This window comes from Sorghum bicolor, chromosome 3 (genome assembly GCF_000003195.3).
Source record: "Sorghum bicolor cultivar BTx623 chromosome 3, Sorghum_bicolor_NCBIv3, whole genome shotgun sequence".
Taxonomy (NCBI): domain Eukaryota; kingdom Viridiplantae; phylum Streptophyta; class Magnoliopsida; order Poales; family Poaceae; genus Sorghum; species Sorghum bicolor.
In genome coordinates, this window is record NC_012872.2 from 9733116 (window position 1) to 9757764 (window position 24649).

A 24649-nucleotide genomic window follows, 5' to 3' on the forward strand; every position below is an offset into this window, starting at 1 on the left:
ACACAGGATGTAATTACATATAGAAATCTGATTTACACACATCCTATAAGCTCACATTTTGTACATGTAGATTTATAATGTTTTGTCAACCCAAGGGCACCCTTAACTTCCTATATCTAAATCCCTGCAGGTACACAGGATGTAGTTACATATGGAGATCTGATTTACGTAGATCCTATAAGCTCACATTTTTTTGTACATGTAGATTTATAACATTTTGTCAAACCAAGGGCACCCTTAACTATCCTATATGAAATTTACACCAACAATTTCAGTACTTGGCTCTACGTCGAGCAATAACAAACATTGGGAGAAAAGAGTTAACCCAACACCAAAAAGGAATTGATTGCATTCGGAATGTCCAATCATGATGTCCCTAGAAACAGGCAGCCAGAAAAACGAAAATCCTCACAATAGGCAATACAAAAATGCCGGCCAACAATGGCAAACAACATCATACCCTCAAAAAATCTAGATTCGACGTTCTACCACTCAGAATACCCTCGCTAGTCAGAACCTACTCATAAACATACAACAAAATCACCATACAACAGCGAATTACGGTACACAGCTTCATAAGCAGGCAAGACCCTGCAACAAAGTCAGATACTCAGATTGGCCGTCTCTCTAATCTCTTGGGCATTGATGTTGCTCCTCAGTTCAGCACTCTAGCTCCAATAACAAAATTGTCTCAACTCCGCCGCTAACTAAAAACTATGGGGGGTGAAAAAAAAACTGCAGTCATTCTCAAAGGACAACAGCTGCCTTTTCTGGAGTAACATGCTGGAGGACAGTGGCAATCAAAGGCTCATAATGGTCGGCACCAGCACCACACCATGCTGCAAGTAAAAATTTGTACAGTCTACTTAAGTATGGATGTGTCACTAAATAGAAACACAGGAATAAGATTGATGTGCATTCTGCAGATTATATTGATTTGCTGATGAAGACACATCTGTGTTTGCATCTGCAACGCACCTGTTCCTTTCATGAAAAGAAAAATTGGTGGTTCACAAATTTCTCCTCTAGGACGATGTGGGAGGAAGAACACGCAGTTATCCTCGTCAACCATCGCATCCGCCCCATGAGCTTGCACCTATCAAGGCACACAGAAAATGATCATGTTACAAAGACTGTTTGAGCTATCAAATAGAGATAAAATAGTGGCCAGTTCTATAGTGAGTTATAATTGGCAACATATCATATTGATGTGTCCAAAAAATTTACCACGTAAACTTCTCTCTTGAATTCAGTTGCTAGGCATTCAATGGCAATATCATCACCAAATGCAGCTGCACGGCCATCTCGGTTCTCATCTATTGTCAGTAACCCCTCCTCTGTGTACTGCAGGGTGATAATGTCATGCTCATCCTCTGCAGAACCAGAAATGGACATGTACTTGGTCCAACTATCACCATTGTCTACAGTGATGCATCTTTCCTTGTAGATAGTTTCAGCTGCTATTTCCCTGAAAGGAAGACACGATGTATGAGCACATAACTGGATCTTGGAGGCACAGATGGCTAGTAGCCAGCCTCTGTGGGTGCCACAACTGAACAGGTACAGGAAGCCTAAGCTGATTATTAGTACTCCCTCCGTCCCTAAAAGAATCAATTCCTAGGATCCGTGTCAGTCAAACTTTTTAAAGTTTGACTAACTTTATAGAAAAGAGTAACAACATCTATAATATAAAATACACATTATATGAAAATATATTTTATGATGAATCTAATAATACTAATTTGATACTATAAATCTTAGTATTTTTTTCTAGAAATTTGGTCAAAGTTTAAAAAGTTTGACTTAGGACAACTCTAGAAATTGACTCTTTCGTGGACGGAGGGAGTACTAAACAACTTCAGATTCTTTGATTAATTAAGATGTAGGAGTACAGCTGTACCGGTCAAACATGGGAGTACTTAAATGATGTATTGGAAATAACTGGGTGGACAATCGTTGGCTCCCATTACATCAACACTTGCGTCGCAATACTTAAAAAGACGATTCCGTCCTTCATTGACCTTTTTATTTCAAGGATACAACGCAGACACCTTGTAAGGCAATGTCCTGCATCTCCATGATGCCAAAGCCCACAAGATTGCATCAATCCGTGCTTGTGAATGCTGAGCATGTACATGCTGCATTGCATTATTGTTGTGAGTGTTATGAAATTCAGGAAGAGCTAAAGAGACGCGAACTGCTATATGTAAATTAACTGAAATAAATAAACTTCAATACTAATCTCAAGAAGCCATGAACACTATTTGGGGGAACGGGCAAAGACAGGATATTTTCTTTCAAGGTGGCAAGAAAATAATATTGTGCGCGCGTCTGATTAGACCAAGAGCAAGAATGGTCGAAATCATCAGCAAGGCATACGAAAAAGACAAGGCCTTTACATTCTAACGTGGCGTCGTGGCGAGAAAATCAAATAAAAGATTTGAGCAAGAGTAGCGAGCAAGGGCAGATCCGCGAGTCGTGGTACCTTTGGATGCCGAGATCAACGAGCTCCTGGATGGCGGCGTCAAGCGCGTCGCGCTGTGCCTTGGGCACGAGCACCTTGATCTCCTGCACGACGTGGACGCCCCACCCGGCCTTGAGATCCGGCGCGTAGAGGTGCCTGACGGCGGCGTCGACGGCGGCCTTGTCGTCCTCCCCCGCGGCGGCGTAGACCTCGGCGAACCGGCGCACGGCGCGGTGCCTGAGCTCGCGCGCGTCGGCCTTGGCAGCGGCGGCCGTCCGCGCGGCGGTGAAGAGGCAGTTGCCATCGGCGTCGACCTCCCCGCCGTGGTCGAGGCGGAAGACCACGGCCGGCGCCGGCGCCGGCGCAGCCGCAGCAGCCAGAGCCTCGCCGGCGCCCGGCGACGAGGGCTTCCACGCGACGCCGCGCTCCCAGATCCGGTGGAGGCGGCGGCGCTGCTGGTCCTCGAGCGCCCAGACCGCGTCCCAGCCCGTGGGCGAGGTTGAAGGCTCGGGGGAGGGGACCGGGGACGGGGCGGACCAGGCGAGGAGCGGCGGCGGCGGAGCCGGGGCTGGGGACGGCGGCAGGGCCTCGGCGACGGCGGCGGCGGAAGGGTCGCAGAGAAGCTTGCCCATTTCGATTAGGGTTTCTCTCTCCTCCGCTTCTTCCTCCTCGCCCTTTCCTCTTCCTTGTTGGTAGGTGGCGCGCTCTTTCTTTTTTTTTCGCTTTTTTTTTCTTTTTTGCGGTCAGAAGCGACAGGCGGGACGCCGGCGGTGTGCTGCTGGGGAAAGGGTGGTGAAATAGCCGTTGGGTAAGAGGTAGGTGGACACGTGGAGAGGAGTGAGTGGTTGTGGTGATTGTGCAGCCTGCGCACCGTAGAAGTGACCGTTGCTGGCTGATCTGGCTGGTGTCATGACGTGGGAGCCAGCTGGACCACAATTACCATCTACTCCTGGCCCTGTTTAGTTCCTCATCAAAAATTTTCATCCATTTCATCGAATCTTTAGACACATGCATGGAACATTAAATACAAATAAAAAAATAAATTAATTATACAGTTTGGTTGAAAATCGCGAGACGAATCTTTTAAGCCTAGGTAGTCCATGATTAGTCTTAAGTGCTACAGTAACCCACATATGCTAATAACAGATTAATTATGTTTAATAGATTTGTCTTGCAGTTTCCAGACGAGCTATGTAATTTGTTTTTTTATTAATTTCTAAAAACCTCTCTCAACATCCTTCCTACACATCCGATGTGACATCCAAAAAATTTTCATCTCCAATCTAAACAGGCTCCTTGTAGAATCTCCAATTCTCCATTAGGCCTTATTTACTTCCACCCAAAAATACAATTTTTTTAAGATTTTCCGTCACGTCAAAATTTTAGATGCATGTATGAAGTATTAAATATAGATGAAAATAAAAAAAACTAATTACACGGTTTGGTCAAAATTTACAAGACGAATCTTTTGAGCCTAGTTAGTCTATAATTGAATAATAATTATCACAAACAAACAAAAAGGCTATAGTGTTCCAAAATTTTTTCATTCGGGGAGTAAACACGACCTTAGTTTTCAAAATATTTTGCAAAATTTTTCACATTTTCCTATCGCATCAAATTTTACGACACATACATGGAGCACTAAATATAAATAAAAGAAATAACTAATTATACAATTTATTTGTAATTTGTGAGACGAATCTTTTGAGCTTAATTAGTCTATAATTGAATAAAATTTGTCAAATACAAATGAAAGTACTACTATTCCTATTTTGCAAAAAAAATTGAAAGTGTCTTGTTTAGTTGGTGAAATTTTTTTGATTTAGCTATTGTAGTATTTTTATTTGTATTTGATAATTATTGTTTAATTATAGACTAATTATATTTTAAAATTTTGTCTCTCAAATTATAAGTAAACTATATGGTTAATTATTTTTTATTTATTTTGATGCTTTATTTATGTGTCCAAAGATTTAGAGCCTGTTTAGATGCCAAATCTTTACATCCCAAAACTTTTGGATGTAAACTTTACATTCCAAATAGATGTTTAGATGCTTCCCAAATTTTTTGGTCTGCAACACACAAGACACGGGCCTGAAAGCCCTAGTTTGGTTTTGGATAATTGATGAAACCCTAGTACTAACCTCTATGCTAAGTGTGTGTAGACTTAATGAGGCTGGTACATGCCAAGTGATAGATGTCACACCCTAAAAATTTTGATTTTTGGGCTGTGCATATAAAATATTAACAAAAATAAATATTTTGATATTTGGATAAAAATTTACTAGGTTTAGATTGTGCAAATTTAGTTATAGAAAAATGTTAATTAAATTCCGAATTAGTCTTGACCCTATCTATTATTTTCTTGTTTCATTGGATCTAAGTTTTGACGTGATGTTTCAGGAAGCAAATAACTGGTTCAACTAGCTTTCTACTCAGATGCACGTTTCTTTATTTTTGTTTCCTTCTACTATCTCGCACGCTCCCTCTATCGTGTCCCTGCTTTGCTGCATGCACATTTTTTTTCTTAATTCTTATCCCAAACATGAGAAATATATATACGGAATATATACTACCATATGAAGTCCCGTGGACAACCACCACTACTGTCGTACGTGTTGAAGATGGACTCGACCACCACGTGAACTCAGGACTCGTACGTGAAGAAACACGTACATCTCGGCCATAATAAACCCACACAAACAGTACATATACATATCTTTATGTCCTATTTGGTTAATTTCTCATCCATCCTATGCCCTAGCTCTTGTCGTCGTCAAAGCGCCGCCGCCCAAAGTTCATCAGTCGGCGCCGACAACATTTACCTCCTATTTTCGCCCTGTTTGATCGACATCGACGCTGTGGACGAGTTGGCATGGTGATATAGCCTCACGTCTGTGCTTGTTCCCCCATGTGATGAGCACCGTCGTCGCTAGGAACGCCGCCGCTGCAGTGGGATCTTCCTCTCCGTTGCAGCCAATGGATCAAAGAACCTCTCGTGAACATGAGTATTACATCTCATTCTTTCTATCTCGCCCTGTCGCAAAATCTCTGATCCATAGTGGTCTGCTGTTGTGTGCTATCCGATCTACAGGCTATTGCACGACGGCGGTGTGTCTGCAGAAGTTGCCATCCATCGAGTTCTACGGAACCACAGGTTGTTACACGCAAATCCAAATTGCCACTATTTCTTGGTTGTTGTCTGTACTTTGATTTCTTGTTGAGCTCTACTGCAACTCCGTGTGCTAGCTACTGTAGTTGCTAACTGGTTGATGTCGTTGTGACTACGTGATGACATCACATGAATTGGTGACCGTTTTTCTTTACAAAAATAAATCTAGAAATACAAAGGAAATACACTATCTTTTTTAGACCATATATTCACTATTTTAACTCCGTTTGATCCGTTCAAGATGCGTTATACTCATAGCAATTTAATCCACGCATTAGTGCTAATGTTTTTTTTTGGGTCACATGTTTTTCATATATTGCTAAATATTTACTTGATATGCTTGTAGTTAGTTTTATAATTACAAATAATATAAGTTTCTTATGCCGGTCCCTCATAATTTTATAAGCATGAATTTCGCTAATAGCAACTTAAATATATTTTAATTATAATATGCTTGGACAATCACAGTAAATACCATAAACTTGTTTTAGTGCTCACGTTGTTTTGCATGTTAAAATTTAACTATCATCATGATATTAAATTGTGTATAATTATAATATCATCAGCTCCAACACGTATCCTGAATAATTTGAACATACATCACACATGTTCTTTCATCTTTATTTTAAAAGTTAAACTTTACTTGATTAAATGGTACATGCATGCTTATATTTAAAACATAATTTAACTAATCTGAATTAGTGGGTTCCACATGTTTTCTTTTATAGTTTAAATAAATCAAACTCGTAATTGTTTCTTTTTATAATCTACAAACATAAATAAAATACTTTTAGTATTAGTGTATTTCTGAATTATAATCTTATTTAGTCTTAACACGTATTATGACAGATTAGTTGCTCTCATGTGTTTTATGTTCTCTGTAGTAAATGATTAAATGGATGAAACCCATTCACATATTATAAATAAAATATGGCTTGTTTAACTCGGCTTTTAAAATAAAATGTGATTTTGTCCAATCTAAATTAACAACGTTCTCGTAGTTTTACTGAACTAATATAAACAAGGCTTGTAGTCTTTTTTTTTTCCGTTGCAATATAAAGTTCTGGTAGTCGTTTGTCACACCCATATTTTAAGAACAAAATAGGATGCATAAAAGACTCATATGTGCCCCAGAAACAGTCGCACACATACGTAGACAAATCTCAAATGTACCATCGCAGTGTTTATTACATAGCGGAATATAAAATATCACATAGTCTCATACAAAAAAATGACAGCATAAAGTAAACAACGCTCTCGACGGAAGCTCCACACAGGGACACTGTTGACTGGTTGACCCCAAACCTAGTACTCATAACGGTAGTCCTCATTCCAGTCATCTTCATTATCATAGCCTGAGGTGTTGGGAAATTGCAAGAGTGAGCACATATCGTACTCAACAAGTATAACCAGGGGTTCATGAGGCTCAAATAGCTGACCCTGGTATGACTGCATTTAGCTTTTAATAGTGGATAGCATATTCATAATTAAATAGCAATTGTCAAGGTAGCATATATAATCCATTTATCCCATGATCAAGTGTAAGCATAATTAATTCATAGCATAAACGATAATCAAATGAACATAACAACTTAATAAGCTCATCGTCGGCGCAGCAAGAACCCCCAAGGCCGCTCATAACCGTGAGCACGGCTAGTATACCAGTTTTACGCTCTGCAGAGGTTGTACATCTTTACCCATGAGTCATGATTTACCCTTTCACCCGAGGTAGCTAATCTCTTAACCCCCTTCCTAGGGAGGTCGGCAGGGATCACTATGAAGCCTTTCAAAAGTTCGTCTAACATGTTAGGGCCGCAAGGTTTCCTTTGCGAGCAGATATAGATACCCCCCTTCCGAATGGCACAATGACGCGCAGCCTATACACATAGGGACAGGGGCTCGCACTATACCCGTGTCGGTTCAGCCCCTCCGCCCTTTCGGGTAACCTCTAACAAGCTAGAAAAGGTCTTCATACTGAGCTAAAGCCAGAGCCATTATAGCCCTCATGGTTGCACTGTTGTCCCGGTGATCACTTACAGACAAGATCTCATATAGTTATTTGTCATCTTTTAACGTTCATTGCATAGCTATTAATCATCTTACAAGATCATGGATTATATTAAGCACTAGCACATCTACACCAAATGCATAACAAGTAGGTAGCAAGGAATACAGGTAACAATCATCTATGATTTTGCTAAGGTCGACAAGGTGATAACATGCATATGATATATATGTGTAGTTATAAGTGAATAGGTAACAAGGATGATCCCAAGTTATACTTGCCTTGCTCAAAGCTCTCCTGAGCCTGCTGGTCCTCAAAAGCTTGGTCTTGGTCACCAACGTACGGCTCACCGTCTAATCCCAATCATCAATCAACAACACGCAATCCAATGTGGACAATCATACACGAAGCAAACAAGATATAATTAGAACAATACACCAAACAGTGGTAAAATAAATATAAAAGTTTATGAAAATAATCTACGCAGCGCTACGATCACACAAACGTAAAGTTCACGAAAATCGGAATTAAAACGTGAAAGGTATGAATTTTCTAAGATTTCCTATAGAGAAATAATTAATTAAATAGTACTGCAGAATAAAAAGCTTCAAAATAGTAAATTTATGTTTCTAACATGTAGAGCATCTAATTACGAACCTAACGCAATTTGAATGGACACAAACGGAATTAAAATGAATATTTTATGAGCATTATAAAATCAGTGGCAATTCTGTAATTTCTGCAAAGCGTGTTTGAACTCGGCCGACAGAAAATACGCTTTCCAGTGGAGAAAGCGTATTCAGTGAACTACGCAATGGACTGCGGGTTTATTCCTAAAAACAGCAGGGGCTCTTTAGCAAAAACGCGGTTGAAGGGGTATCGGTCGATTTCGGCCGTTGGATTAGATTCTAGTGGCTTGGATTCGATCTGGATGAGGGAGGGAGGAGCACCGGCGGCGCCCAGGAGTTTCACGGTGGCTCCATGGCCGGAAGTTCGCCGGCGGCGTCTGGCTTCTCGTTTCCGAGCACCAAATTGAGAAGCGAGGACATGGGGAGATAGAGGAGGAGGTCGCGTGCTCACCTAGGCGCGTTTGGTGGTCAGGAACGGCTCAGGGAGTGCGGGCGACGCGAGAGAGCGGGCGGCGGCTCCTGCAGTGCTTGCCGAGATCCAAAAACGCGATGAACGTGACGGATAGGGATCCCGGGACGCGGAAAACTGCAAAGGGAAGTCGCGGGGAGGTCCTTGAGCTTTTATAGGCGCTTGGTGCACAAGATAGCAAGGAGATCCCGGGGTTTTCGGGATCGGCTCGGCGTTGGAGGAGAAGGAGTCCCGGTCGGATACGTGGGGAAGAAGAACAGTGCGCGCTGACAGGTGGGCCCGCGGGGTCAGAGACATAGAGAGGGAGAGAGGCGGGGCCCGGTCGTCAGCCGAGCTGGGCCGCGGGGTTGCTGGGCCTTGGAAGGGTTCTGGGCCTCGGCTGGGGCTTTGTTTCTCTTTCTTTCTTTTTTTTTTTTTATTCCTTTCTGTTTTCTTTTCTCCTTTTCTTTTCCAAAGAAAGTTTTGAACAAAAACAAAAGATGAAAACAGAAACACACAGCACAAAATAAATGTCATACTCAGCATGAATGCAAAAGCAGGTTTCTAAATTTATGGTAAATTTTAATTTGCACAAAATTATTTATTTTGCTAGATTCAATGCTCCCAAAAATTCTTAAACAAATCAAATTAATTCCTATTAATTGAAATTCTCATTTTTTGGGTGTTACATCGTTTTTGTATATTGATAATTCCTTTATCGGTGTCTCTTGCGCTCTCGTGACCGTAGTAACTAGTTATCTGGTAGTATGTTGCTTCATCTTGTGTGGTGTACTGTTCTTAGTTGTTTCTATTTGTTGCTTGTATGTTTATATGCTTGGTGCTTGCTACGAGTAGAGAACGAGAACCATTTTATCGGTGTTGAAGATTAAGAGGGCTATGACCAGAAGATAACTCAAGGTTCTCTAAAGGAGTTTCTTTGGATATAAAGCAAGCCTAAGGCAAGTATAACTTGGGATCATCCTTGTTACCTATTCACTTATAACTACACATATATATCATATGCATGCTATCACCTTGTCGACCTTAGCAAAATCATAGATGATTGTTACATGGATTCCTTGTTACCTACTTGATATGCATTTGGTGTAGATGTGCTAGTGCTTGATATAATCCATGATCTTGTAAGATGATTAATAGCTATGCAATGAACATAAAAGAATGACAAATAACGATATGAGATCTTGTCTGTAAGTGATCACCGGGACAACAGTGCAACCATGAGGGCTATAATGGCTCTGGCTTTAGCTCAGTATGAAGAACTTTTCTAGCTTGTTAGAGGTTACCCGAAAGGGCGGAGGGGCTGAACCGACACGGGTATAGTGCGAGCCCCTGTCCCTATGTGTATAGGCTGCGCGTCATTGTGCCATTCGGAAGGGGGGTATCTATATCTGCTCGCGAAGGAAACCTTGCGGCCCTAACATGTTAGACGAACTTTTGAAAGGCTTCATAGTGATCCCTGCCGACCTTCCTTGGTAGTGGGTTAAGAGGTCGACGGGCCTCGGGCGAAAGGGTAAATCATGACTCATGGGTAAAGATGTACAACCTCTGCAGAGTGTAAAACTGGTATACTAGCCGTGCTCACGGTTATGAGCGGCCTTGGGGGTTCTTGCTGCGCCGACGATGAGCTTATTAAGTTGTTATGTTCATTTGATTATCGTTTATGCTATGAATTAATTATGCTTACACTTGATCATGGAATTAAAGGAATATTTATGTTACCTTGACAATTGCTCATTAATTATGAACATGCTATCCACCGTTAAAAGCTAAATGCAGTCAAACCAGTGTCAGCTATTTGAGCCTCATGAACCCCTGGTTATACTTGTTGAGTACGATATGTGCTCACTCTTGCTATTTCCCACCACTTCAGTTTACTAGTAAGAGTCGAGCAGAAGAGCGATGGAATCATGAAGGTGTTCTCAAGATACAAGAAGTGCTAGGCATATGTTACCCCCAGTCAGCCGTCCCTGTGTAGATTGAGCCTGAAGATTAGTTACCGTTCCGCGATACTCTGATGTAAGTGTTAATTATAAGTATGTTTTCGCTATATAACATTGTTTCTGATACTGTTCCTTTCTGTTGTTGTATGTGTGGACTTCCTGGGCACACATATAGCTAGCCTGGTTTTGTTCCTTAAAACCGGGTGTGACAATAGAGCAAGTGATGATCATGGTGATGATGGTGATGACCACAAGATGATCAAGTGCTCAACTTGGAAAAGAAGAAAGAGAAAAACAAACCCTATGGAGATCAAGGCAAAGGTATTGCTTAGGGTTTTGGTTTTAGTGATCAAGACACCATAGAGGGTGTGATCACATTTAGGAAGATAGCCGTACTATAAAGAGGGGAATTCTTTGGCTAAGCGGTTATCAAGTGACACCTGCTAAGCGGTTATCAAGTGCCACTAGGTGTCATTGTTCATGTGCATGCATTTAGAACCTAGTGAGCTAACTTAACTCCTTCAAAGAAAATGATTGTGAAAATGCTAACACACGTGCACATGTTGGTTTACACTTTGTGGTGTTGGCACACTTTGAGAAGGGTGTTGAAGTTTGAAGGGTTGAGAGAGGATGGGTTCCTCTCTCCCTCCCGCCGAGCTTGCGAGGCGGGATTCGGCGCTTTTCGAGAAAATGAAGTGCATATTTTCTATTGCGCCGGAGGAAAATTTGGTGAAGTCGCGGGAGTGTTTCTCGCTGAGAAAACACTCACCGGACGCTGGCTTAGAGGCACCGGACGCTGTGTCTGAGCGTCCGGTGTGCAGACAGTGCCTGGCCCAGCTAGGGTAAGGCACCGGACGATAGGCACCGGACGCTGGCTTGAGCGTCCGGTGGTGCGCGTCCGGTGACCCCGAGTTTTTGCCCAGTGAAAGAGCCAACGGCTCTATTTGTTTGAGGGGCTATAAATACGTGTTTGGCCGGCTTGGGGCTTAGACCCTTGGCAGTCTAACATACTTGACATCCTTGTGAGCCTAAGCAAACACCTCCCACTCATCTCCTTCATAGATTAAACATCTTTGTGAGATTGGGAGTGATTCCAAGTGCATTTGCTTGAGTGATTGCGTCTAGTGGCACTTGGGGATCGATTTGGCTGCGGTTTTCTTGTTACTCTTGGTGGTTGCCGCCACCTAGACGGCTTGGAGCAGCGGAGGAGGATTGGCACGAGTTGGTGATTGTTCGTGGCCATCTCCCGGTGATTGTGAGAGGTTTGTGCCTACCTCGGCGGAGAGCCAAAGGCAACATTAGTGGATTGCTCGTGTCATTGAGCTACCTCACTTGTGGGTAGGTTCTTGTGGTGTCCTAGTGAGGACGAGGTTCGTGCTACACCTCTTAGCCACCGAACCACCAAGTGTTGGTCGACACAACGGGGACGTAGCGTGCCGGCAAGCACGTGAACCTCGGGAGAAAAATCGGTGTCTCAATTGTGTTTGATTGGGATTCTCCCGGTGCTTGATTGTTTATATTGGTGATTGGTTCATCCCCTACACGGCGGTATAAATATCTCATCTTATCTTTACTTACCGCAAACTAGTGTAATTAGTTTAGTTGCTTACTTTGACTTGTGTAGCTTAGTTCTCTAGTGTATCTTGTAAAGTCTTAGTTCTTGTGTGCATAGAGATCTTAGCAACTAGAATTGTTGGGTAGGTGGCTTGCAAACACCCCTTTAGAGCTAGAGCAAAAAGTTTCGCTTTGTTATTTACTAACTTTTGCTCTAGTGAGTTTGTAGAATTTTTTAAATAGGCTATTCACCCCCCCTCTAGCCATATTAGGACCTTTCAGGGCCCCTAAGCAAGTTTACATAGTTTTGGGGCTTCAAGGTCCCAAATTCTAAATCTTTACAACTCAAGTTTTACATGCCCCTCTTTAGATCCATTCTTCCAAAAAAGTGTTCATTTTTCCAAAAGTTTTACCTGTTTAGCTGCATCTAAACAGAGCTTTAATGTGACAGAAAATCTTAAAAAAATTAAAAAAAAATCGGAACTAAACAGAGCCTTAAGGTACCAACTCAACTCTTCCGTCTTCCTATCTACTTAGCTCGGTTGTCTCGATTCTTAAAACAGCAATAATTTAGCTAATAAATTTTAATTTTATAATACAAAATTGGTAGGGTTAGATTTGTAATGAAATATAAGTACAAATAATTCCATAAATTTATAAGTACACATAGTATAACACGTGTAATTTGAGAGATCATATCATATCAAGCCATGTATATTACAAAAAGGATTGTTCATTGATTCTTAAAATATTTGACCAATAATTTAGCTAATATTTTTTACTTTTATAATATAAAATTGATATAGTTAGATTTGTAACTAAATATGGTATCTAATCATCATAAAATTTAAGTACAAATAATTCCATATATTTATAAGTACATATAGTACAATATAAATAAATAGTTAAAGTGTAATTTGGGAGACCCTATCATACCGGGCCATGTTTTATAAAAAGGATCGTTTGGTTGTCGGTTCTTAAAATCTTTCACCACTGGTTTAGCTAACATTTTTTAATTTTATAATACAAAATTGATATGGATAGATTTGTAGCTAAATAAAGTATCTAATCACCATAAATTTATAAGTACAAATAATTCCATAAATTTATAAGTACAAATAGTACAACATAAATAAATAGTTAAAGTGTAATTTGAGAGATCGTATCATATCATGCCATGTTTTATAAAAAATGAATAGAGGGAGTACCAGTAAGCAATTACAAAATTCAGTCTCAGTTGAAAGCTTCATTTGAGTTTTACTCAAATTCAATAGCTTGCTACGTAAACATATTTTTATGCCATGATTAGGTTTTAAATAAGAATGACAAGTGTAATTTGTGAGATCGTATCAGTAGGAACTAGTACAACCCCACTACAAGTCAATCTTAGCATGCGCACAAGCAATCCACGTTAGCAGTCCACAAGCACATGTAACTATAGGAAACGTACGTAATTTTTATGAAAAATTATGCAAACCACGGCAAAAAGTCGTCTAAATTCACCAAAATCACACAGGTAGATGATATGATGATACACAATCTTGTAAAATATCTTGTCTAAAATCGAATTCGTCTGTGAGATATAAAAATAATAATTTTCTAATAAATCCTGTGGACAACTTTTTAGGTTGAAATTTATTATTTTTATATCTCACAAACTAAGTTGAGTTTAAATAAGATATTTTATAAGGTTATATACCATCATATCATCTATATGTGTGATTTTTTGTGAATTTAGACGTTTTTATTATAGTTTATACGGGTTTTCACAAAAACTATGGTTTCCATCGGATACGTTCCCGTAACTATAACTATATATCTATCATGCAAGTTATCCACATCATCAAGTTATGTCATCCACAAACATTTATTATTTGTCCATGCCAACATGCCACGAACAGCCCTAAAATTTGTCCACGGTCCCGTGCACAAGGTACGTATCTCTATCTCTATTTGACGAAACCTGAGGCCAAATCTCGAGCAGGCATTGGGCCACGTTACCTAAATTTCTCAACCTTTCGTTCACATGCTTAAACAAATCTTGCCGTCCATGTACAATCTAGCTAGAGCTTTCTGGATACATCGCGAAAACAAAAGGATACAAACGCTCGAGGGGTAGTCGCTATAAATTCCCGTCCACAGCACTCTCACGGTGCCACAACATTGGTCTTTCCTCGTATTCCCTCACGGTGTCTCCACGTATTCCCTTCCTAGCGCTCTGTAGCTAAACTCATACCATCATCGTTACCCGACATCTTTATTTTGTTGCCGGTTTTACCGTAATTGAGTTCACAAGTCATCCTTTAGCTCAGCTAGAGTATCTTAGCAGCCTAGAAATATGACCCACATTTCCGTTTCCATGATTCATATTATAAAAACGTCTATGTTCTCGAAACGAGAATATTCCAACTCGAGAATGGGAACATGGCTGCTAAGGGCCACACGTTGGTTTCAAAAGACTCCCAAGCTCCTATAGTTGTCGTTTTATATGTCTCAGTCTTAATGCATGTTTCATGAAAGTGTCATGCACATTAAATAGAGTGTCACATAAGTAAAATAGCTGATTTCGCAGGGTCATTAAATGATGGAGTTTCATCATATGAGATAGGAGTTTCATCTCATGAAACTCATGTGGCTCGGTTACCTAGTTTATAGTCTTGGTAACTGTGCCATGAAACTATACATTAAGATTGGCCTTATTAGCTTGATGACACCATCATCATCACAACGTATAATAAATACATTTAACTTTGCAGTATATATATATGCTGAAATCAGTATATTCATATGAAATATTTAAGTAACAAGCAAAAGCTCAGTTTTATTCACCTCTCTGCATTCGTATAAACACCAAAAAAACCTAGAGACTATAGTTGCCAAGTATCTAAATGCACATGCACACACCTCTTTTCTAGCCTTGTTTAGTTTCACATCCAAAAACTTTTCATCCATCATATTGAATCTTTAGACACATGTATGAAGCATTAAATATAGACAAAAAAACAAAAACTAATTGCACAATTTATCTTTGGACACAATTTATCCAAAAACTAAACAAGGCTAGATCCATCGCATCGAATCTTTGGACACATACATGATGCGTTAAATATAGACGAAATATAAAAACTAATTGCATAATTTATCTGTAAATCGCGAGACAAATCTTTTAAGCCTAATTAGTCTATAATTAGACACTAATTGCCAAATAAAACGAAAATGCTACAGTAGTCAAATCTAAAAACTTTTCGGAACTAAACAAGGCCTTAGTATTTCTAATGAATTATTTCAACCTAGAAAATCACTATCAGAAGTTTCAAATTATTCGGCTAACCTCTCTTCTTAGATTACTCGGCTACAACGTCTAATTTTAACTCTGATGAAAACTAAATTAACTAGCAGTAGCGAGCACGTTGAAACAATTTTTAAAAGTAGTGTTGTTGCTCCTGCTAATACAGTTCAATGAGGCCTCGTTTAACTTTACATAAAAAGTTTTCACCCATCCTATCGAATATTTGGATACATCAATGAAGCATTAAATATAAATAAAATAATTAACTAATTGCACAATTTAGTTGGAAACCACGAGATAAATCTTTTAAGTGTAATTAGTCTATGATTAGCCTTAAGTGCTATAGTAACTCTCATGTGCTAATGATAGATTCAATAAGCTTAATAAATTCGTCACAATTTTTAGACGAGTTATGTAATTAGTTTTTTTATTAGTATCCGAATACCTCTTCCGATATCACACAAAACATACAATGTGACACAAAAAAAAAATTCATTCCCCAACTAAACAAGGCATGAATATCCTTCAGAATAGATCAATGATAAGACAAACCTACAAATGCACTCCAATAAAAATATTTCCTATATTCTGATTACCAGATTTTGTTGATATTTATCTAAAATTGATTTTGTTTTGTTGTTTTAATAAGGATTACATCAAGGAATTCCCAAAGGTGATTCCATCCACCACTGTGCAGCTTGTGAAATATCAAGTGTGAAGCTCATGACGCTGGTGGCTGTTTATACACGTGAAGAATCTGGTTTTATGTTTGTTCCCTCTATTCCAAGGTTCACCAACAAACCATTGGTAGCATTTCTCAACTTCATGTTCACAAGTTGCAGATAACAATATGAATGATCAGAATTGAAGTTCTACACAACCGGTTCCATGATACGACAACATACGTGCTACCGATTTTTTTTTCTATTTTGAAGACCATAGAGAGGAGCCTGTTCGCTTGAGCTTATCTGTCAAATCTACCAATCATTCAGCAGTGTTTTTCTCTCATAACAAATCAGCGAGTAGTAGTTTCAGTCATGACTTTTTAGACAAACGAAGTAAACAAAGGTAAGAAAATTGTCAAGTCTCATTAGTCATGACTTGTCTTCCTAAATAACCATTAAATCATTTTATTGGTATAGAAAAAGATACAAATCAGACGAACCATCAACGATCAAAATCTAGGTTATATGAATTAATAATATTTTTCGCAGTATTATTTTGTGGTTTTTATATGCTCAATGCATGACTCGGTCACGCACAAGATCTTATTAACAGCTTTTGTATAATGACATATTGTTATTAGTCTTGAAATTATCATAATCTTAAGGGGATATTAAAAAATAATTTATCTAATTTGCAATTTCATATGACTATTAACCAAGATGAATCGCTTTTCTTTACAAACGAAAAAATTCACAGATAATTCTACAAAAGCATTTAGGCCTTGTTTAGATACACCCAAAATTCTAAAACTTTACAAGATTCTCCATCACATCGAATCTTTAAACACATGCATGAAGCATTAAATATAGATAAAAGGAAGAACTAATTACACAGTTTATCTGTAAATCACGAGACGAATCTTTTGAGTCTAGTTAGTCCATAATTGGACAATGTTTGTCAAATACAAACGAAAATGCTACGGTGTCAAACTTCAAAAAAAATTTGCATCTAAACAAGGCCTTATTCAAAACTAGAAGATGGTCCATTTAATTGACAGGGCGGCAACGCCGCGCGTCTTTCTAGTGCTTCTGGTGTGCTTATACTGTAGACGATCACATGTGTGTATCCATGTGTCAAACCTGACTATACTGTGAAATGGCATGCGAAGAAAATGAGAAAAATTTACTCAACCAATCGGAGGGAATAGCAACTTTAAAAGCTTAGCTATTTTTGTTGTGGAGGCTGATTTAGAATTTATAAAATAAAAAGTAGGTTTCAACCAGACGTGCTATCTAGTTTTATAAAATACAAAGCTGGCTATCTTTTGATTTACGGTAGCTATAATAGCCAACCAATGACACTGGCTATCCGATTTTGTAAAATAGCAAGACTGTTGTGGACTTTTTCTTTCCTTTTTAAGAAATTTTCTATTTTATAAAATAGCTAAACAATGGAATTTGACTATTAATTTTAGTCAAGTTCTTGGAGTTGCTCTTAACAACCATATAACAACAGCTTGAAATATATTCTACTACAATTGTACATTTATATGATTATATATCTTATTACTTATATGTTAATTATATCTGTACTATTTGACGGATGCCTGCATACTTACATGCATGATGACCCTAGGCAGGCATGAAAACCAACCAGCTCCGCAACTATACCGTACCTCCGCTCCCGATCGATCGATGAAGTGATCGATAATGATTCGTTGTACGGTCTTCACGGAGGAGCGTCGTCGTCGGAGTCGATGGAGGATTGGATGTCCGGGGCGTACCATCCGAGCTCCTGCGAGATGGCCGCAATCCTCTGCTTCTGGCCCTTGGAGTCGCCGACGGCGGTGGTGAAGGGGTACACGAAGGTGACCTTGGTGGCCATGCACCGGTACGCCACCACGCCGGCGTCTTTCTTCACCAGGAACTCCATCACGTCCCGCCCAACGCCGCCGTCCATCTCCGCCTCGATGTAGTGACCGTATGGAGTGTCTTCATCCACCTTCAAGTCCACGTTGCTCTGCGTCTTCTCGATGGCTTGCCGCAACGACTGCAACGCCGCCGGCCGGCCACCAGTCCACCACCACCACCCAGGCCACAAAATTAAAAGTACAATGCAAGATCGATCAGTTAAGAAATGCAAAACCGATCGAGTATGACATGATCGAACGCCGTTTAATTTGGCCACGAAAGAGCTGGAAACTGCAATATATAGTATCTTCAATTAGCTAGTGACCAATATAATGACGCGTCTTACGATGACGGCCTTCTCCCCGGCGGCGGATGATTCCGGGATGATCAGCGGCGAGGCGAAGGAGCCCGAGGATCCCAGCGCGTTGGTGGACACGCACCCCGGGTTGGTGGACGGACATGCCCTGATCTTTCTGCACCATTTTATATATCATCACCCAGCTCAAACTAGCCGCTGAGAACATTTCCAATTGCAGTGGTAATTAGCAAAGGTCAAGATTCAGAAAGAATAAGTGGCAAGCAATATATATATATATATATATATATATATATATATAAACGAACCCGAGCTTGTCGAGGCCAAGCTGCAGCTTCTGAGACTGCGCGTAAGGAGTAGAGGCGGCGAAGGACTTTCCCTGCAGCTGCAGGGGAGGAGGAGGACGGACGAACGGGACGGCATGAGCAGCGGCCGGAACGACGACGACGACGGCAGCGGGGCCGCCGCCACCGCCACCGCCGCAGACGAGCGCGGCCGTGAGCGCTACCTTCGCGACGGAGGTGAGGAGATGCGTCCGGATCGGCGCCGCTGCTGGAGCCGCCGCCGGCGCCGGAGCAGTTGTGCCCGGCGGCATGTCTTGTCGCCACCCTTCACGAATCACGACAACGGTCTTATGATCTTATCTCCCCTCCGCTCTACGCGCCACTCGATTGGACTTGAACCCCGACCGTAGTACAGTATGCAATAATCAATAATGGGCCGGGCCGGATAAACTTCTCCTGGCTTAAGTTTCCTTGTCCGAAAGAATTTGGTGACCAACTTTGAGTCCATGGGCCGCAAAAGCCAGCCGCACGTATTTTTAGGCTGAAATTGCTAGCTCTCGTCAAGCGAGGAGGCATCGATGTGTGTCATCGTCGCGAAGGATAGATAAAGAGCCAGCCATGGTTTCGGCACAAGAGATCAAGCACGCCCAGCCAGGCGACCTGACCGTCTCAGTTGGTGTCGCAACCGAATGTATATATATTGTGATGCGGATTATTAACCGGTGAACTTGGCGCAATGTGTCAATGGTGTCGCGCAACTGAACTTGTGCATGTCAACTGATCAAGCCCCCCAAGCTTTTCTTTGCAGCGTGTAATTCCGTGTGTGTGTGTATATATATATATATATATATATATGCACGGATCCGTCTAGCCACCACTCGGCCGTTTCGGGCTAGAGCTCTGTTACAATACCGTAGGGTTTGCTAGGAGGCTTTTATCTCTGTGTCATTACGAAAGATTGACCAAACCAGGAAGCTGCTACAATATTGTTTTGCACCGTGTCCAACTTCATCTTCGGCTATACCCGTATGCTATTCTATTCCTATTTTGTTCGTTTTCTTTCGTTTAAGGGGTCTGACACGTGGGTCCTAGGTAGCACAATGTCCATCATGCCCTTCCAGTCACGGGAGCGCCCGCGAGCGGTAGCTACCTCCCCGGCGTCATCTGCCTGCCGCCGCGTCTGCTCCTCCTCCTCCGCCTGCACCACGCCCACCACCACATCCCGCGCCGCCGCCTACCACCTCCGCCGCCTTCCAGATTCTACACCTCCGCCACGTGCTCCGTGGCCACCACCGCCTCCTCCCGTCCTCACCTCGCCACCGCGGCGCCTCCCTCATGGGCCAGTCCCGCAGCGCTCCACCGAGGCGCGGGCGCAGCCGCAGCCGAAATGGGAGCAACACGTCCTCCGTGGACCGCCACCCGAAGCTCCCAGATGACATCCTCCTCAGCCGTCGTGCGCGTCCCAATGACAGCAAGTCCTCGTCAGAGGATGATGTCGACGACAACGAGGACAAGGGAATGGAGGCGGCTGTTTGACGGAATTCTGTACAAAATTTTCTAATATCGCCTCTGATGTTTGTACTATCAACAAGGTAGTAAAAGATAAGAAACTAGCGAGTCTTATAAGCTTCTTGGTATAGTGTCATGCACAGTGGTTCATATATATGCCGAAGGGCCATGAGACACTCCAAATATGCATAGGCGGCAAGCACAACAGAACACGTGAGCCACCCGAGAATATTAGGAAGAAGCTAGCAAGGTTCTTCACGGAAGCTCTGAACAGTTCCCTACATGCACTACGTATGTGCAGTACTAAAAACGTATTTGCGTCCGTATACGTCTGGGACTGGCTGTACAACAGGTCGTACACACGGCCGTCTGTGTAGCGTATTTCCATAGGACTACACTTCAGTTGAGCACGCGAGACACCGGTGCGATGATCCAGAACCTTTTTGGAACCGTACCTTGGCCGGATGTAAGTATGGTACAGCGCGGTGTGTACACGAATCGTATACACGGTCTAAAGTCTGGACTCAGCACAACTACTGCCTATAACCGTATGAGGTCCAAAGTCTGGAATCGTCAAGAGCTAATTAGCTTAACCATTGCGGCGTGTATACGTCCATGCATGGATATGTATATGTGCCCGGAACTAGCTTTCAAACGTTGAGAAACCTGCATGCGTACGTGTAACGTACTGGATGTACGTTTTGTTATCAAATTTGAGTCCTGGACGGATGAGCATCGTAGGCCTGCAACCGGTGTGCAGCTGGCAACGAGATCTCCACGTATCTCGCTCGACGCCTAACAAACGAAGGCGGCGCACTGCGCGCAACGGAAGCCATCGCAATCCTACCCGGCTCCTATATAAACTAACCCCGCCAACAGGTTTTGCCCCGCTGCTCATTCACGTACACGCCGCCAGGCCTCTGCTAGATTCGATCCCGCTGCTCATTCACGTACACGCCGCCAGGCCTCTGCTAGATTCGATCCCGCTGCTCATTCACGTACACGCCGCCAGGCCTCTGCTAGATTCGATCGCTCTGCTCGTTGACGTACACGCCGCCAGGCTCTTTGGCTCAACGCATACACACCCGTTTTCAGGCGTCCAGGCTTCCCCTTCGCACCAACAAGCTGCCGGGACGCAAGTTAGCGCCAATCCCCTCTGCACTGCCGAGACGGAAGTCAGCGCCAATCCCCTCCGCATCGAGCGTGTTCACGTCCATCAAGCCAGCGACATCTTCAAGTTTAACCAAGACCATATCATCTATGCCGGCTGTTACGTTTCTTGGTGAGCAATCAGTTAAGATGTGATACAAATCTGTGTAAATATTATGATATGGCAAGGATCATCTGTTCTTGTAATCTGCTATCGTGAGAAGGCCAGTAATTTGATGACATCAGAACCCTCGCCGCGCGAGGTCGTTGTCAAGTTACTGATGATGAAGTCGAGTAATAAAAACAAATCAAGACATATGAGACGGGAACGCCCTGCTTGTTACAGCGTGCGAGACAGAAATTTCAGTTCGTAGCGATAACGGCGGAGAGGTCGTTTTGGCCTGCTCTATTATTCCTACGGCGGTGGAGAGGTCGTTTTGGCCTGCTCTATTATTCCTACGGCGGCGGAGAGGTCGTTTTGGCCTGCTCTATTATTCCTACGGTGGCGGAGAGGTCGTTTTGGCCTGCTCTATTATTCGTGCAGCGGCGGAGAGGTCGTTTTGGCCTGCTCTATTATTCGTGCAGCGGCGGAGAGTGTACGCTGAAAGTCATCTGTGCTTCTGATCTACTATCGTGAGGAGGCCAGCAACTTGACGACGTCAGAACCCTCGCCGCGCGAGGTCGTCTATCAAGTTGCTAATAACAAAGTCAGGGTGTATATATATATAAAAAAAAGAGACAATACGCATGAGATAGAAATTTCCAGCTCGTTGCAGTGCTCGAGATGAGAACGCCTCGTTTCGCTATGAAATATTGATGCCGGGAGGCTGTCGATTTGATCTCATGATGAGAAAGCATCGTTCAAGCAATACTTTACCGCTAATTGATTTTTTGGCGGATTTCTACTATTTGCGTCTAGTACCGACAAGGCTAGACGGAACTCTGGCCAAGTGCCGACGAGGCGAGGTCACTAGTCCATCTACACGTTCCAATTGACGGGATCGGACAACATCGTTGCTGGGCACCGACGAGGCAAAGGCAACTCACACACGTCCGTGTTAATGAAGGCCGACGTACGTGACTGGGCACCGACGAGGCAAAAGTCACCCCCTTTATTAACATATTCCGTTTATTACTCCGACGTGGCGATGGCAATGTCGTGACCGAGTTTCGGCGACATAAAGCCACCCATAATCATTATGCCATATATCGCATATGGCTACGACGGCAATCAATTAAATATTTGACGACCATAAAGCGCAGCTTAATCGGAGGTTTTCTGCAAGCTCGTCTTGCGGATGTAATTAACCGGACGCGCCCAACAGGCCCCGGAAATCGGCGAACTACGCAATTTTCTCTACAAGTCAGACCTCTCCTTAAGCATGACGCTGAAGACGGAAGAAGACATCTTTTTCGTTGATCATGTATTTTGTATATTCAAGAAAGAATTAATGAAATATGTGGTTCTCGAATATGTGTGCATGTGTCTCCCTTGCATTACATTATTTTTCTATGTCTTCGCTCGGTTTTCGACCAAACAAAATGGCACGCCCAGTGGGACTCGATTCTCCTCCCATCTTCGCTGCGCTTCAATGGTCGTCAAAAAAAAGGGATTGCCCGTTCGCGGTTGCTGTATGTGGTTGAACGATGCTTACTTCAAAGACATGCCTCCCGGCTTATACACGAAGGAAGAACAACAATTTTGTCGCATCATTGAAAGAACGTCTTGCATGCTTATGCAGACTCATATATTTGTATACACGAAAGGGCATCCAGTGCCTAGTTTGTGTGCTTGGTTCACTCTCTATGCCTCGTTAAAAAAGAGAGAGAAGATATTGAGCATGGCTTGCTGGTCCAAGCAGCCACGCCGTTTTAAGAAAAAAACTAGAAGAGGAGCACATCGTGTTTATATATATATGCGTGAAGCTTTAAAAAAAATATATGTTCATCCATACAAGTTTTATTACACGGTGTACTAATTGAAGGATTCCCTCTCGCAGGTGAGTCCTTCCCTGCCATCACCATCGAGGAAGCGATGAAGTTCTCTCCTGCTCCGTGTCTGATTCACTTCGGCACTCACGCCCCCATGGCGGTCTTCACTCATGGAGACAAAAAGTACTACCACCCCACGCAAGAGTTCGTGCAGACTCAAGCCGTGGAGTTGAAGAAAGCACGCGAGCATGCGGCTGCTAAAGCCAAGAAGGCAAGACAAACTGCCGTTGCCGACGCTCGTGAACTGCTAGGGAAGCCCGAAGCACTCTCGAATGCACGGGAGCCGAGTTGTCCAATCTCAGAGGCTAAAGTCCTCGAGGCACTTAATGATGCCTCTTATTCCTTGTCCTGGTCAATGTGCAATGCGCGCTCTAGGAACAAGAAGAATACTCTCCGCAACTATCGAAGGAAGCGGAGCCACGTCAAGAAGCTTCATGCCGAATTGAGTGCACACGTTGTAAGAAGCACGACGCCTAAGCAAGTGCAACAAGTCCCTGAGTTCCTCGACGTTGTGGGAGAGCCTTATGTGCTATCTGTAAAGGCCAATAGGCCAACTGAATTAAAGAAGCTTGTCAGGCAAGCTATTATGAATGAATTTTGGACACGTACATTAAAACGTGTAGCCAAATTTCCCGAGTGCGAAATTGCAACTCGCACTAAAAGTATTCTTCTACGCCCGTCTATGATGGTTGCATCATACCATACCACGGCTGATGCCAGCCCCGAGAAAAATAAATTTGCTGCACTAGCAAATGAAGTACCGGCGCCTCATGCAAACGCACCACCAACCGATCAGCTCCAGCAGCAATTTCAGCAGCTGCAAGCTCAAATGAAGGAGTTGGAAAGGCAGCTCCAGGGTCGCCAGCCAACTGCATATGCAGGGGGTAATCGGAGGCCTGTCTCTCCTGTTCGTAACTCTCAAGAATCGAGGCCATTCACGCGAACTGGTGGCAGGTCTAAGTACCAAGGCCCTGGTCGTTATGGTCACGCTCCGGAGTCTTCTCAGCAAGCTGGTGGCAGGTACTATGTCGCTAGCCATCGCCCCCAAGATGAGCGGAAGACGCTAGCACCACGGAGGGATCTCCCTCCACGCCCGTTTCATCATTCAAGACAGGCTCCATTGCCTCCTCGCTGGAATTCGTGGGCACGCCAAGAATGGCAACCAAGAGATTTCAGAAGGGACCAATATCATGCGAAAGAGCAACAACATGAACATGTTGCGAGCGCACCACCCACACGACCAAGGCAAGTGCCGCAGGATGAGCCGCGCTTGAAGGTCGCACCTACTCAGGTGGCGTCTT

The 24649-nt window shown here is 42.7% G+C and overlaps 2 protein-coding genes across 3 annotated transcripts; both read right to left on the bottom strand.

Annotated features, from left to right (window-relative positions):
- On the bottom strand, positions 321-3227 carry LOC8085056. Of its 2 annotated transcripts, XM_021456784.1 has the most exons (5): positions 2486-3227; positions 2022-2138; positions 1228-1468; positions 979-1096; positions 321-839 (listed from the first exon to the last, which is right to left on the bottom strand). In XM_021456784.1, the coding sequence occupies exons 1-5, from the start codon at positions 3094-3096 to the stop codon at positions 748-750; spliced, it is 1179 nt and encodes a 392-aa protein (XP_021312459.1). In that variant the 5' UTR covers positions 3097-3227; the 3' UTR covers positions 321-747. The 2 variants fall into 2 exon arrangements, with proteins under 2 accessions (XP_021312459.1, XP_002457539.1); XM_002457494.2 differs by lacking the exon at positions 2022-2138.
- Positions 17713-19077, bottom strand: LOC8072373 (thylakoid lumenal 17.9 kDa protein, chloroplastic). Its single transcript, XM_002457495.2, has 3 exons — positions 18723-19077; positions 18445-18571; positions 17713-18237 (listed from the first exon to the last, which is right to left on the bottom strand). The coding sequence occupies exons 1-3, from the start codon at positions 19007-19009 to the stop codon at positions 17917-17919; spliced, it is 735 nt and encodes a 244-aa protein (XP_002457540.1). The 5' UTR covers positions 19010-19077; the 3' UTR covers positions 17713-17916.